The sequence below is a fragment of the Ranitomeya variabilis genome, chromosome 5 (genome assembly GCF_051348905.1).
Source record: "Ranitomeya variabilis isolate aRanVar5 chromosome 5, aRanVar5.hap1, whole genome shotgun sequence".
Taxonomy (NCBI): Eukaryota; Metazoa; Chordata; class Amphibia; order Anura; family Dendrobatidae; genus Ranitomeya; species Ranitomeya variabilis.
Window position 1 is genome coordinate 196,261,904 of NC_135236.1, and position 16,284 is coordinate 196,278,187.

The window sequence follows — 16,284 nt, forward strand, 5'->3', positions numbered from 1 at the left end:
GCTCACTCAACTAGAGCGATGGCGGCTTCCTGGGCAGAGAGAGCTGGCGCGTCAATAGACCAGATATGTAGAGCGGCTACTTGGTCTTCACCCTGAACCTTCTTTAAGCACTATCGGTTGGACTTAACTTCTTCAGACCTTACCTTTGGTAGAAGGGTGCTGGAAGCGGTGGTCCCTCCCTAGTGTACAGTCTCTGCAATTCTCTCCGTGGTGCCATCATGGGGGACAGAGAAAATAGTAGTTACTCACCGATAACGGTGTTTCTCTGAGCCCATGACGGCACCCGTACATTCCCTCCCTCATGCGTGGGTGTGCACACTTTTATAATGTTTAGCTATGTATATAAGCAATAAGCACGCGGTATCTTTATTAAAGGTTTAGTAATGTTGAAACATTTGTAATTATTAACCTGATATTCCCTTCATGCTCTCTAAACAACTGATGCGGGAGAGAGGTACCGCCTTTTTATCTGTAGGTTTCCTGTCCTTGGTGGGCGGATCCCCTCTCTCCGTGGTGCCGTCATGGGCTCAGAGAAACACCGTTATCGGTGAGTAACTACTATTTTTGGGATGCAAAATAGGATGTTTTCTTTTTAAATAAAATGGTGGTGCATGTTATATTCCCTTTTAATGGTAGCTTAGGCTACTTTCACACTAGCGTCGTGCACTGCACGTCGCTATGCGTCGTTTTGTAGAAAAAACGCATCCTGCAAAAGTGCCTGCAGGATGCGTTTTTTCCCCATTTACTTGCACTAGCGACGCATTGCCACACGTCGCAACCGTTGTGCGACGGTTGCATCGTGTTGCGTCGGAAAAGCGTTGCATGTAATGTTTTTTGGTGCATCGTGTCCAGTATTTCTGACCGCGCATGCGCGGCCGGAACTCCGCCCCCTCCTCCCCGCACCTCACAATGGGGCAGCGGATGCGTTGAAAAACAGCATCCGCTGCCCCCGTTATGCGGCGCTTCCGAAGTATGCGTCGGTGCGCCGCAACGTCGCATTGCGACGTGCAGTGCACTACGCTAATGTGAAAGCCTTACCTGGGGGGCGGCTGTGGTGAAGCAGGGTCACAAGAGGCAGGGTCGCTGCTTTAGAAGGCTGGCGGTGGTACTAGGGCGGCGATGCTGCAGTGCCTGGGATCTCAGAAGGTGTCACCAGTGAGCGGAGTCTGTTTTCCCCAATAATATCCTTGCAGTGGGTCTCAGGAAATTGGCCAGGGGAGGAATATCATAGGGAACTCGGCTCACCGGCGCCTATACCCTCTGAGATCCCAGGCACCGCAGAATTACCCTGCTCCTGCCGGCACAAGCCTCCTGAAGCAGTGACCCTTCTCCACAGCCACCGACCCAGGTATGCTCACTTTGGATTATAAAACGCATCCCCATTTTCCTCCCAAAGGTGTTTTCCAGAAATATGCAGCAGTGGATGTTTGAGTGAAAATTGCAAATCTGCCATTGTAGTACCCAGTATGTTGTAGTTCCCATCTCGTCCTTCTGGAGACATGCAACAGTAAATTAAATGGGCTCTCATCGCTATACACTGCAGAATTATTAGGCAAATTGTATTTTAGAGGATTATTTATATTATTGATCAACAACTATGTTCTCAATCAACCCATAACTATCAAAGCTTAATATTTTTGGAAGTTGGAGTGGGTTTTTTTAGATTTGACTGTCTTAGGAGGATATCTGTTTGTGCAGGTAACTATTACTTTGCAGAATTATTAGGCAACTTAATAAAAACCAAATATATTCCCATTCCCATCTCGCTTGTTTATTTTCACCAGGTAAACCAATATAACTGCACAAAATTTTTAAATAAACATTTCTGACATGCAAAAACAAAACCCCCCAAAATTAGTTATCAATATAGCCACCTTTCTTTATGGTGACACTCAACAGCCTTCCATCCATAGATTCTGTCAGTTGCTTGATCTGTTTACGATCAACATTGCGTGCAGCAGCCACCACAGCCTCCCAGACACTGTTCCGAGAGGTTCACTGTTTTCCCTCCCTATAGATCTCACATTTTATGAGGGACCACAGGTTCTCTATGGGGTTCAGATCAGGTGAACAAGTGGGCCATGTCATTATTTTTTCTTCTTTGAGACCTTTACTGGTCAGCCACGCTGTGGAGTAGTTGGACGCATGTGATGGAGCATTGTCCTGCATGAAAATCATGTTTTTCTTGAACGATACTGACTTATTCCTGTACCACTGCTTGAAGAAGTTGTCTTCCAGAAACTGGCAGTAGGTCTGGGAGATGAGCTTCACTCCATCCTCATCCCAAAAAGGTCCCACAAGTTTATCTTTGATGATACCAGCCCATACCAGTACGCCACCTCCACCTTGCTGGTGTCTGAGTCAGAGTGGAGCTCTCTGCCCTTTACTGATCCAGCCTCTGGCCCATCAAGAGTCACTCTCATTTCATCAGTCCATAAAACCTTTGAAAAGTCAGTCTTAAGATATTTCTTGGCCCAGGCATGATGTTTTATCTTATGTTTCTTGTTCAAAGGTGGTCGTTTTTCAGCCTTCCTTACCTTGACCACGTCCCTGAGTATCGCACACCTTGTGCTTTTTGTTACTCCAGTAATGTTGCACCTCTGAAATATGGCAAAACTGGTGTCAAATGGCATCTTGGCAGCTTCTCGTTTGATTTCCCTCAATTCATTGGCAGTTATTTTGCGCTTTTTTTGCCCAACACGCTTCTTGCGACCCTGTTGGCTGTTTGCCATGAAACGCTTGATTGTTCGGTGATCACGCTTCAAAAGTTTGGCAATTTCAAGACTACTGCATCCCTCTGCAAGACATCTCACAATTTGGACTTTTCAGAGCCTGTCAAATCTCTCTTCTGACCCATTTTGCCAAAGGAAAGGAAGCTGCCTAATAATTAAGCACACCTTATATAGGGTTTTGATGTCATTACACAACACCCCTCCTCATTACAGAGATGCACATCACCTGATTTACTTAATTGGTAGTTGGCTCTCAAGCCTGAACAGCTTGGAGTAGGACAACATGTACTGTATAAAAAGTATCATGTGATCAAAATACAACTTGCCTACTAATTCTGCACACAGTGTAGAAATTCCCAACATGTGGATGCTAAATGTGGTTGAGGCACACTGTGGGGCTCAGAAAGTAGGGGGCATTTGATTTTGGAGTGCAGTATTCGCTGGATTTCTTTTGGGGGGTGATGAGCCATAGGGCTTTTCCAGAGCCTTTGTGCTACCAGTAACACGAAAGCCCCCTTTATTTCCATTGGCAGATGAGTGTTGTCCTTCTTTTCAGAGGTGCACAAACCTGTGGCCGACTGCTCTTTTACACACGCTTAAAAAGACAGACATCACCGGATCATAGGCCAGACAGAGTCCACAGTGCCTCCGTCTGCCTCATTATAGGGAATCTTCCACCGTGAGTTCCATCTGAATCACGGATTTCAGAGATTTACATGGAACCCCCAGTATAAGCGCTCAGCGTAGAGCGCAGGATAAATGTGAGCAGAGCCTTACAGCGATCTTTGGGAGGCAGAATAAACAATTCAACAGCAGGTAAAAAATTTCTGTTTATCTTTACATTGTTCCATGTGCAGTATAAGTGACTAGACAACTTTATTCTTCAGGTTGGTGCAATTACAGCAATGCCACATTTATTTTATTTGTTTTCCTCTTGTCACACACTAAAAGACACTTTTCTTTTCAAAATAAAGTTTTTGTATCCCCATATTTTAAGAGCCATAATTCTTCTATATTTCTGCCGACAGTGCATGGTCTAACAGGCTTGCCATACCTGGCTGACCCAGAGGTCCTCATGATGACCTCTGGTTGCCATTGGATTGATTGAGTCCTCGCAATGACTGCGCGGGGGCACCGATTTGAAGGGAGAGGGAGCACCCTCCCTCTCCTTGTCTGCTAAATGCTGTGAATTATATAGATTGCGGCATATAGGGGGTTAAATGGCCTGGTGCAGGCACCGCTCCTGGCAGTGACAGCTGAAGCTCGACTATAACTTACGCCGAGCTCCTGGTGGCGATCATGGCCTTGACATAAATGTACATCATTTTGGGGAACCCCTTCCCGACAATGATGTATACATACATCAAATGTCATTAAGGGGTTAAAAAATGGAAGTATTTTTTATAAGTTGCATTGAAATGTATAGAACAGCATAAAAATGGATTTAAATGTTAATACAATATTAGAATTTTCTTGTTAGGCAATGTGAATTGTATCTCTATTTACATTAAAGCTACATAAATACAGTGCTGAAGAGAAAGTAAAAAGGCTTATTGTGTTGGAGACAAAGCGCTATTTCATTGGCATTTCTAGGATATAGCGATAGGGAGGAAAGTGGGAAAATTGTAAATGTGGATGCAGCTATACCGGCAACAGCTCTGGAATTAATAGCTGAATCTACAAAAGTTAGGAATAAAACAGTGGGTGTCCCTTTAACCATGACACAGCCACAAAGGCACATATTATGCTACTGTACAAATCAAAAACAAGGAACACATGGTTTATATGTGTTCTCTAACTACACTTTGTGCTTTGTCAATTCAGTTTTTGTAGGTTTTCTACATTATACTAGCTCACAGAAGTTCTTGTCCATGACATTTTTTCTGTATCAGCCATAGGGTCATGAATTTTATCGATACAGAAGTCAGGAATAGAAAATATTTAATAATGTGTAATAGCACCAACAAATTTCACAATTAAGAGGGCACTTGTAGATATAAAATCTGACATTACAGTGTAACCGATGAGTTAAACTTCACAAGAGTTTACAATCTGTTATGAAAAAATGCCTTAAAGGGACTCTGGCTACCACAGCATCTTGCAGCGGCATGCTATTCCATCCGGTTTGCGTTTAGTTGGACCATCATTTATTTTTCATTAGGACAATGACCTCAAACACACCTCCAGGCTGTGTAAGGGCTATTTGACCAAGAAGGAGAGTGATGGAGTGCTACACCAGATGACCTGGCCTCCACAGTCACCAGACCTGAACCCAATAGAGATGGTTTGGGGTGAGCTGGACCGCAGAGTGAAGGTAAAAGGGCAAACAAGTGATAAGCATCTCTGGGAACTCCTTCAAGATTGTTGGAAGACCATTCCCTGTGACTACCTCTTGAAGCTCATCAAGAGAATGCCAAGAGTGTGCAAAGCAGTCATCAAAGCAAAAGGTGGCTACTTTGAAGAACCTAGAATATAAGACATAATTTCAGTTGTTTCACACTTTTTTGTTAAGTATATAATTCCACATGTGTTAATTCATAGTTTTGATGCTTTCAGTGTGAATGTACAATTTTCATGCTCATGAAAATACAGAAAAATCTTTAAATGAGAAGGTGTGTCCAAACTTTTGGTCTGTACTGTATGTAGCTGAGCCGATCGAGTTGTGCCAGCCTCTAGCTTCCCATGGAGGCTATTGAAGCATGGCAAAAGTAAAAAAAAAAAAAGTTAAAAAAAATATGAAAAAATATAAAAGTTTAAATCACCCCCCTTTCGCCCCATTCAAAATAAAACCATAAAAAAAAATCAAACCTACACATATTTGGTATCGCTGTGTTCAGAATCGCCTGATCTATCAATAAAAAAAAGGATTAACCTGATCGCTAAATGGCGTAGAGAGAAATAAAAATTGAAATGCCAGAATTACGTTTTTTTGCTCGCCGATACATTGTATTAAAATGCAATTGCGGGCGATCAAAAGAACGTATCTGCAACAAAATGGTATACTTAGAAACATCAGCTGAGCACGCAAAAAATAAGCCCTAACCCGACCCAGATCACGAAAAATGGAGACACTATGAGCATCGGAAAATGGCGCAATTTTTTTTTTTTTTTTTTTTAGCAAAGTTTGGAATTTTTTTTCACCACTTAGATAAAAATTAATCTAGACATGTTTGGTGTCTATGAACTCGTAATGACCTGGAGAATCATAATGGCAGGTCAGTTTTAGCATTTAGTGAACCTAGAAAAAAAGCCAAACAAACAAATGTAGGATTGCACTTTCTTTGCAATTTCACCACACTTGGAATTTTTTTCCCATTTTCTAGTACATGACATGCTAAAATCAATGATGTCGTTCAAAAGTAAAGCTCGTCCCACAAAAAATAAGCCCTCACATGGCCATATTGACGGAAAAATAAAAAAGTTGTGGCTCTGAGAAGGAGAGGAGCAAAAAACGAAAATACCACGAGTCCTGAAGGGGTTAAAATCTTACTTATCAAAGGAGCTGTTATCATTTATGCTGGACACTGTGTATACTGTATATGTATGTATTCATATATAGAGAGAGCTCTGGCAAAAATTAAGAGATCACCACATCAAAACCCTGTCATGGGTAGCCCAATCTCCAGACCTGAACCCCATTGAAAACCTCTGGAATGTAATCAAAAAGATGATGGATAGTCATAGGCCATCAAACAAAGAAGAACTGCTTAAATTTTTGCGCCAAAAACAGTGTGAAAGACTGGTGGAAAGCATGCCCAGACACATGAAAGCTGTGATTAAAAATCATGGTTATTCCATAAAATATTGATTTCTGAACTCTTTCTGAGTTAAAACATTAGTATTGTTGTTTCTAAATGATTATGAACTTGTTTTCTTGCATTATTTGAGGTCTGAAAGCACTGTTTTATGCTGAGCAGAAATGATGGTCGCCAATGATATTGGAGATGTCAAGGAGAGCGCTAAGTATCAGCCACTGTTGTCACCAGGTGAGCCTTTGGTGGTGGTGTTACAGTGTGGGCAGGTGTGTCTAGTCAATACAGAACTGCCTTACATTTTGTGAATGGTACTGTGATAAGCCCCTACTACATGAATAACATCATTAATCCAGACATTGTGCCTTTACATGTACAACAGAGGCCTAATTTCATCTTCATGGACAACATTGCTCCAACTCATCGAGGTTGCATCACTAAGGAAAAGCTGCTGGAGACTGGGGTATCACAAATGGAGTAGCCTGCACTTTCTCCAGATCTGAATCTCATAGAAAACCTATGAGATTAGCTGGGTCGCTGTGAAGAAGCTCATCACTCTATACCCCACAACGTCAATGACATGAGGGCCACCCTTCAAGAAGGGTAGGATGCCATGCCTCAGCAGACAATAACTCAACTTATGAACAGCACGAGACCTCATTTTCAAGCTGTAATTGATGGTCTCAGCCACATGTCAAGTTATTGAGACATTGACATTTTTTGGGGGGAACCCACCACTGTTAATTGCTTCTGTTTCAATTAATTATTGCATGCTTCTACTTACATGCCCTACATGTAAAATACTTTGTACGTTTTCCATATATTTCACCTGAAAGCCAAATATCCCTAACTTTTTTTGAGTAGTGATTAACGTGAAAACCATGTTGCCTCCTTACACACAGTGAATTGATGTGTCCCCTCTTTCAACTCCACCAAATCTTGACATGTATGAATCCTAGAGAATGTTGGTGTAGAATATCTAATTGCATAACACAATTTATTTTTAATGTGGCATTTACTGTATATTTGAGAAAGATGACTAGAAAAAGTTTGGATGGAAAGTCTTTCCTAAGACATACAAGCGGAAATAAAAAACAACTCCAGTCAAATCATATTCCACGTAAACCACATTCACCAAGATGATCTGAAAGGATACATATCCATTGTTCTCATCATTTAAATAAACAATGTACATATGCCATTTCTCTGCAGAAAACTGACATTTTCTTTTGCCACTGAAAGTCCTACAGAATGTCAAAGCACAGAGGTTGTGTTTGGCGTAGAACGTTAAACAAGTTTTAATGCATTCCTTCATACTCCATCTCTACTCTTGCACAATGGGACGTTTGTTTTAACAGCGAAGACAAAGAGCTATAGATCTCGAGTTCTACATACAGATCCCACACTCATTGTGACTTCTATTAAAATATTTCAAGATAAAGTGTTTGCTTTATATATACCACAGACATGAAGGTTTCCTTACAATGAGGCTAGGTTCACACCAGCATATCAAAAAATTGCTGGAGTTTCATCTAGAATACTCGGACGATTGTCATCCGCATGCGATCTGTGTCTCTTCCGTGTGTCCAGTTTTAACGTCGACGAGACATCAAATACAGTTTTCTAGGTTAATAATGGCAATGTATTCGTAAAAAACGGATGCGATAAGTTTGATCCGGCAAACTAGTTGAACTATGGGCGTTGAACTACAGTATATGATGATCCGTTGAACTATAAGGTTGATTCGGTAAACTATGGGAGCACCCATAGACTAGTTTCACTTGACATACGGAAGAAACTACTGTATGATGCAATTATTTTACGCTCAGATTCGGTCCTTAAAAAAATATGCTCATCTGAACAGGCCAATTGAATAACATTGTGTCATGATCCAGGAGGTTTGCTTCCTTACCTGTTATGATCCGGTGACCTTGGAGCCGCATGAAACTTTCTCTGGAGTAGGTGGAAACTATACTGACCGCAGATTCTGAACTTACACCGCAACTAGAAGTAGCCGTGGGGTGTGCCTAACAAACCCTAGACACCTCGACACAGCCGGAGGACTAAATACTCCTATAGATGGAAATAGGAATACTACCTTGCCTCAGAGCAGAACCCCAAAGGATAGGCAGCCCCCACGAATATTGACTGTGAGTAGGAGAAGAAAAGACACACGCAGGCAGAAAACAAGATTTAGCAAAAGAGGCCACTCTAGCTAAATAGGAAAGGATAGGACAGAATACTAGGCGGTCAGTATTAAAACCCTTCAATAAATATCCACAGCAGATAATACAAAAAATTCCACAATCTAACTAAAGACGTGGAATGAATATCTGCAACCCCAGAGAATCCAACAAGACTGAGAAAATACTGACACAATCTAAGCTGGACAAGAAAACACAAAAGAATAGCACTGAATCATGAAACACACAGCATGTGTGCCACAGAAAAAAAAACCCAGACACTTATCTTTGCTGATTTGGCAGAAAGGCAGGAGGAACCAGGCAGAGGTCCAACACCTCCCAACAATAATTGACAACTGGCAAGGACTAATGGATCCTGCACACCTAAATACCCCAGTCAGAACTGCAATCAGCAGAAACACCTGACCAGGACTGCAACTCAGGGACAACTGCATTACCACCTACCACCACCGGAGGGAACCCAAAAGCAGAATTCACAACAGTATCCCCCCTTGAGGAGGGGTCACCGAACCCTCACCAGGGCCCCCAGGCCGATCAATCTGAATGGCCAGAGACATAGAATCACTCAGACCGGAAGGCGTGGGAAACCCCACCATAACATCTTTAACGGATTCAGAAAGACCCTTTCTGAAAACTGCCGCCAAAGCATCATCATTCCATTTAGTCAACACAGACCATTATCTGAATTTCTGACAATACAATTCTGCCGCCTCTTGACCCTGAGACAGGGCCAACAAGGTCTTCTCCGCTTGATCCACAGAATTCGGTTCATCATATAATAATCCTAAAGCCTGAAAAAAGGAGTCTACATTGTTATGAGCTGGTGGTTTAGGAGCAACATGGGACGTGCTCTGGAGGAGGTGGTACCTGTACTGACCGCAGTTCCTGAGCTTAACACAACACTAGAAGTAGCCGTGGGATGTTCCTGTCACTCCCTAGACACCTCGTCACAGCCGGAGGACTAACTACCCCTAAAGATAGAAACAGGAAAGCTATCTTGCCTCACTGAAAATCCCCAAAGGATAGGACAGCCCCCCACAAATATTGACTGTGAGTGGAGAGGGAAATGACATACGCAGAATGAAACCAGGATGTAGCAAAGGAGGCCAGTCTAACTAGATAAATAGAACAGGAAAGAATACTGTGCGGTCAGTATTAAAAACTAGAAAAATCCACCACAGAGTTTACAAAAATCTCCACACCTGACTAAAGGTGTGGAGGGTAAAACTGCTTCCCAAAGCTTCCAGCTTAACTGAATAAATCCATACTGACAAGCTGGACTAGGAAAAACATAGAAAGTGCAGAAAGATTAAGTCCACAACAAGTGGACTGCAAAAGAACAAAGCAAGGACTTATCTTTGCTGAACTGGTCAGAATATCAGGGAAACCCAAGCAGAGATGTGAACTGGCACAATAGAACCAGGCTAAATAGTCGAGCCAGAAAGACAATCAGTGGAAGCAGCTGCTGACTACTAAATCCAAGGAGCAGCAGTACCACTTAAAACCACCGGAGTGAGCCCAAGAGCAGAACTCGCAAAAATGCCACTTACAACCACCGGAGGGAGCCCAGGAGCGGAATTCACAACACTACATTAAGCAAAGCAGGATTCCCAGATTCCAGGGAAAATGCCCAATCCTGTGGATCACCACGCAGCAGGGAGATGACGATTTTAACCTGCTGAATGGAATCACCGGAGGATCGAGGTCTCAAAGCAAAAAACAGTTTACAATTGTTTTTAAAACTCAAAAATTTGGACCTGTCACCAAAAAACAAATCAGGAGTAGGAATCTTCGGTTCTAAAACAGGAGTCTGAACAATATAATCAGAAATACCCTGTACCCTAGCAGAAAGCTGGTCTACACGAGAAGCTAATTCCTGAACATCCATGCTAGCACAAGACTCCTCAGCCACCCATAAATAAAGAGGGAAAAAAAGACAAAACAGACTGCAGAAAAAAAAAATGGCTCAACACCTTTCTTCCCTTCTTCTGAGATGCATTTAGCTCATTATTGGCCAGTTGTACTGTTATGATCCGGTGACCTTGGAGCCGCATGAAACTTTCTCTGGAGTAGGTGGAAACTATACTGACCGCAGATCCTGAACTAACACCGCAACTAGAAGTAGCCGTGGGGTGTGCCTAACAAACCCTAGACACCTTGACACAGCCGGAGGACTAAATACCCCTATAGATGGAAATAGGAATACTACCTTGCCTCAGAGCAGAACCCCAAAGGATAGGCAGCCCCCACGAATACAGACTGTGAGTAGGAGAAGAAAAGACACACGCAGGCAGAAAACAAGATTTAGCAAAAGAGGCCACTCTAGCTAAATAGGAAAGGATAGGACAGAATACTAGGCGGTCAGTATTAAAACCCTTCAATAAATATCCACAGCAGATAATACAAAAAATTCCACAATCTAACTAAAGACGTGGAATGAATATCTGCAACCCCAGAGAATCCAACAAGACTGAGAAAATACTGACACAATCTAAGCTGGACAAGAAAACACAAAAGAATAGCACTGAATCATGAAACACACAGCATGTGTGCCACAGAAAAAAACCCAGACACTTATCTTTGCTGATTTGGCAGAAAGACAGGAGGAACCAGGCAGAGGTCCAACACCTCCCAACAACAATTGACAACTGGCAAGGACTAATGGATCCTGCACACCTAAATACCCCAGTCAGAACTGCAATCAGCAGAAACACCTGACCAGGACTGCAACTCAGGGACAACTGCATTACCACCTACCACCACCGGAGGGAACCCAAAAGCAGAATTCACAACACTTACTGTCCTGGTCAGGTCTGGGTTAATTTCATCTGCCTCTCTTTGGTTTTGGGGCGGCTATTTAGTGCTGTTTCTGCCTGGGTCCGGTGTCGGTTATAGTTCCGGTCCCTCGGCTTGAGCAGCGGACCTAGGTTTATCCGTGTGATTCTCCTGTCCCCTTTGCTCCCTGTTTGCTGTCTGCCCTGCTTTCCCTGTGCCCCTGTATTAAGTCTTTGTTTATACTTGGCTTCCATGTGCATGACCCGGCTCGGTATACTGACTTGTCTTCTCGTCTCCTGATTTTGTACCTCCCTGTCCTCTCTCTGGCTTCTGACCCTCTGCTCGTTCCTGACGTTGCTTTCTGCCTCATCCTCTTGTATCTCCGCTCCCGGCTGGTTCCCGACCCCTGGCTAGTTACGTACTTCTCTTCCGTCCCTTCCTCTCGGCGGTCGCGCACCTCCGCAGGTCTTAGGCAGCTTGGATCTGGTTGGGCATGCTCTCGTTCCCCGGATCAGATCCCGGGCATCGGCGCTCTCCTCACCGGCCGGGTCACGCTGCACACCTGCAACATCGACCCTGCTCCCGGCCTGATCCTCGCTCCGTGGACTCATCCATCAGGCTCCACTGCGCCACCTAGTGGTCACTGCCATATCGCGTCCTGTGAGACGCAACACATTGTTCTTAGTGCTGTCCATGTGATGTTAGTGTACTCTCGGTCAGCACTTGGACCAAAAATACGTTCTAGAGAACTTAGTCTATCAGGAAGGGACATGTATGTACTTAGTATATGTATTGATATATAGTAAATTAATTATGTTCTTTTTCTGCAAGTGAGGAGTGGACTTTCCCAGGATTCAAACACACAACCTGAAGCATAGCACACAGAAAGCATAGGCCTGCACTTCTAACTATAGGAGAATTTTGTCTGCCTATATATCCAAATAGGCATATTGCACTGGTATAAAGAGATACATCTCTATATACCTGAAAATTAGATGTAAAATATGTTTTTCTAATACAATTATTACTAAAATAACGGTAAACAACTATAATAATTGCATTTTTAATATACTCTTTACAAATAAAAGTCACAAACCAGTAAAAAACACAAACAAATTTGGTATTTGTTGCAATCGTAACAACCTCTATGATTATGTGAAGAGTTAGTTTTGTTGGCAGATATGCAACAGATACAGACTTATTTGTGTGCAGGAGGAGTTTACGCTTTTCTGACAGTAGATGGCGATGTTGTTACTGTTATATGCTTCGCTGAATGTAATGCATATACTTGTTGTACTTTGGTTTCACTTTCTCTCTAGTAAAAGGTCCTTTAGACTTCCTGTTATGCTGTATTAAGAAGCTGATGCATGTACCTCATGTTCTGTGTAGATACAAGTTGAATTACCCCATATAATCTACTCTCACAAGTTTCTTCTGCGACCAAACTATGCAGCAAGTTTGCAGTGATCAATAAGTGCCATCTAATAATTGTGATTTTTATTTGTACACTAAACTCATACAAAATGTAGCACAAATGCAATGCTTACAAAATGGCACTTATAGCAACTACAACATGTCTCACAGAAACAAACCTCATATAATCAAGCTTACATAAAAATTCTGACTGTTGGAACTGTTCTACATATTTTTATGTGCATAATTTACTTCCGTATGACCCCTGACTACACCCCTGTTGTGAATTCCGTTCTTGGGCTCCATCCTGTGGTTGCGAATGGTATTTTTTGGAGTTCTGCTCTTGGGCTCCCTCTGGTGGTTTCAAGTGGAACTTAGCAGCTGCTTTCACTAATCGGTTCCCTGGCCTTGTTATTTAACTGGGCTTTTGGCTGTAGCTGATGCCAGCGGTCAATGTTTCGTCCTGTGGATTCAGTCCTTTCCTGGAAGTTCTCTGTTGGCCAGTCCATTTCAGCTTAAGATAAGTTCTGCTAGTTTTTGGGTGTTTCCCTGCTTATGACCTTCTGTTCAGTTTAAGTTATGTCTCTTTTGTCCAGCTTGTCATTATGAAATATTCCGGCTAGTTGGAAGCTCTGGGGTTGCAGATTTGCACCCCCAAACCGTGAGTCGGTGTGGAGGTTATTTTTGTAAACTCTGCGTGGACATTTAGTTTTTATACTGACCGCACAGTAGCCTTTTCTATCTCTGTCTATTTAGATAGTATTGGCCTCCTTTGCTAAAATCTAGTTTCATTTCTGAGTTTGTCATTTCCCTCTCCATTCACCGTCAATATTTGTGGGGGGCTATCCTTCCTTTGGGGGTTTCTCTGAGGCGAGATAGTTTTCCGTTTCCATATTCAGGGGTAGCTAGTTCTTAGGCTGTGAAGAGGCGTCTAGTCAGAGATAGGAATGCTCCACGGCTATTTCTAGTGTTGGTGTTAGGAGTAGGGATTGTGGTCAGTAAAGCTACCACCTCCTCAGAGCTAGTACATTATTTGTTTTACCCACTAGGTCATTTCAGTGCTGCTCCGTAATCACTAGGTCATATTGGTGATTACGGTCTGTGGAGCTGCCACCTCCTCTGAGCTTGTCCATGATTGGTTTTACCCACCAGGTAATCTCAGTACCACTCCGTAACCACCAGGTCATAACACACCCCCTCCCCCTGTATCACACCTGACTGCACCCCCTCCCCTGTATCACCCCTGACTGCACCCCCTCCCCTGTATCACCCCTGACTGAGCCACCTCCCCTGTATCACCCCTGTGTCTCCTCCCCCTGTATGACCCCTGACTGTGTCCCCTCCCCTGTATTACCCGACTGTGTCTACTCCTCTGTATCACCCCTGACTGTGTCTCCTCCCCCTGTATTACCCCTGACTGTGTCCCCTCCCCTGTATTACCCGACTGTGTCTACTCCTCTGTATCACCCCTGACTGTGTACCCTCCCCCTGTATCACCCCTGACTGTGTCCCTTCCCCTGTATCACCCTGACCTCACCCCCTCCCCCTTTATCACCCCTGGCTGCATCACCTTCCTCTGTATCACCCTGACAGGCTGAACCCCCTCTCCCTGTATCCCCGTCTGCGCTACCTCTTCCTGTATCACCCCTGACTGAGACCCTCTCCCCTTGTATCACCCCTGACTAAATTTTTTCTTCCCCTACTACTATCAAAGTGAGGCCCTTCATAAAAATGTATGGCTTTATAGGTGGCAAAGCGATTTCTGTAAAAAGTGTATGGAGGGATGTGAGGGAACTCTCTATAAGAGGCGACATTCTCATAATGTATTTGCTTCAGAATTTCTACAATAGAAATCCCACAGCAAATTAACGGTGGAAATAGCTCCACAAATATTGTGCAGATATTGCTGCGTTTGCTACTATGTAACGTCGCACCTTTACCACTGACCTGATTATTTGCATTGCAAAGGATGAAATCAGTAGTGACTATCCGCAGCATAATCTGACACAGCGTTCATGGTAAATCTGCATCGGTCAATTCCCGCGGTGGATTTTCTCGGCGTATAAATGAGAGACCATAAAATCCACTACACTGGTGCTATAACAGATTGGCCAAGTGGTTAATAAACACCAGGAGACATTATCATTGAGTTTGCACCAAAATATTGGCGCCAACCCCGCTATATCATTAAGACGTGTACTACCTTATGTTATGCCCGGATAGCAGCGTATTTTACCACACAATTGGTGGTCTTGTATTTATTTCCATGCAGCTACATGGTGGGCCCCAAGAATGCTTTTCTCTGGTGGGCCCAAGGTGCTCCAGTCCCACGCTGTATGTGACGCTGTCACGTTGGGGTCGGGTGCACCGCCATGGCCCCCTACTAACTGTGGCCCCCCGCAGTGAGTCCAGCGGCAGTGACCGCACATGCGCAGTGCCCACCAGCGCATACCTCCTGAGTGTAAGCAGCGAGCTACTCCCGGACAGCCCCAGCACCGCGGACCCTCAGTGCCGCCTCCTCTGTGCCAGGCTTAGGAGCTCCGCAGAGATCCGGCTGACGCCATGGGCGGCTTGTCATCATTTTATAATACGATTAAAATTTCCATTACTCTGGAGAAGAGCAAGACATAAAACGGTGCAAATGTCACAAACGTCGGTGTGTGCGGCCACCTTACAGTGCGACCTAGCGCCGAGCCCGGGAGAACAGCGGGCGGCGAGCCCCGACTGATGACAGCGAGTTCGCGTTCAGCGGAATCTGGACCCGGCCGGCTTCCGTCACAGCTGACTCCCTGTCACACAGCTCTCCGCTCCGCCCAGGCCGCGGGTCGGCGGGTGTTACGTAGCTGGGCGTCTCGGGGTGGGGTGTGAACTGAGGCCGAGCGGAGGGAGCAACAATCCTGATACAGTGAAGAGATAAGATGGAAGACGCCGCCACTGCTAGGTCCCCCTCATAGGCCGAGAAGACCCCGGAGGGACCCGCTGCCTGCCCGCAACTAGCCAGGCCCAGCGACCATGGAGATCAACGAGCAGGTACGGGCTGCGTCCGCCACACAGCCGCTGTCTAGTCCCTCACATCACCCGGCTGTCTCCCCTCACACCCCACTACCTGCCTCCCCTCACACCCGGCTGCCTGTCTCACCCCACACTACACCCGGCTGCCTCCCCTCTCACCCCACTACACCCGGCTGCCTGTCTCCCCTCTCACCCCACTACACCCGGCTGCCTGCCTCCCCTCTCACCCCACTACACCCGGCTGCCTGTCTCCCCTCTCACCCCACTACACCCGGCTGTCTCCCCTCACCCCACTACACCCGGCTGTCTCCTCTCACCCCACTACACCCGGCTGTCTCCCCTCACACCCCATACTACACCCGGCTGTCTGCCTCCCCTCTCACCCCATACTACACC

General features: G+C 44.7%; 1 protein-coding gene across 1 annotated transcript in view; it reads left to right on the forward strand.

Moving 5' to 3' along the window:
* The first annotated feature begins 15,277 nt into the window (after nucleotides 1-15,277).
* The window catches only part of SECISBP2L (SECIS binding protein 2 like), a 96,183-nt gene continuing 95,176 nt past the window's right edge, over nucleotides 15,278-16,284 (forward strand). Inside the window, exon 1 of the mRNA XM_077263711.1 lies at nucleotides 15,278-15,906. Within this exon, the coding sequence (XP_077119826.1) occupies nucleotides 15,889-15,906 (18 nt within the window). The 5' untranslated portion in view covers nucleotides 15,278-15,888. The remainder of the gene's footprint in view (nucleotides 15,907-16,284) is intronic.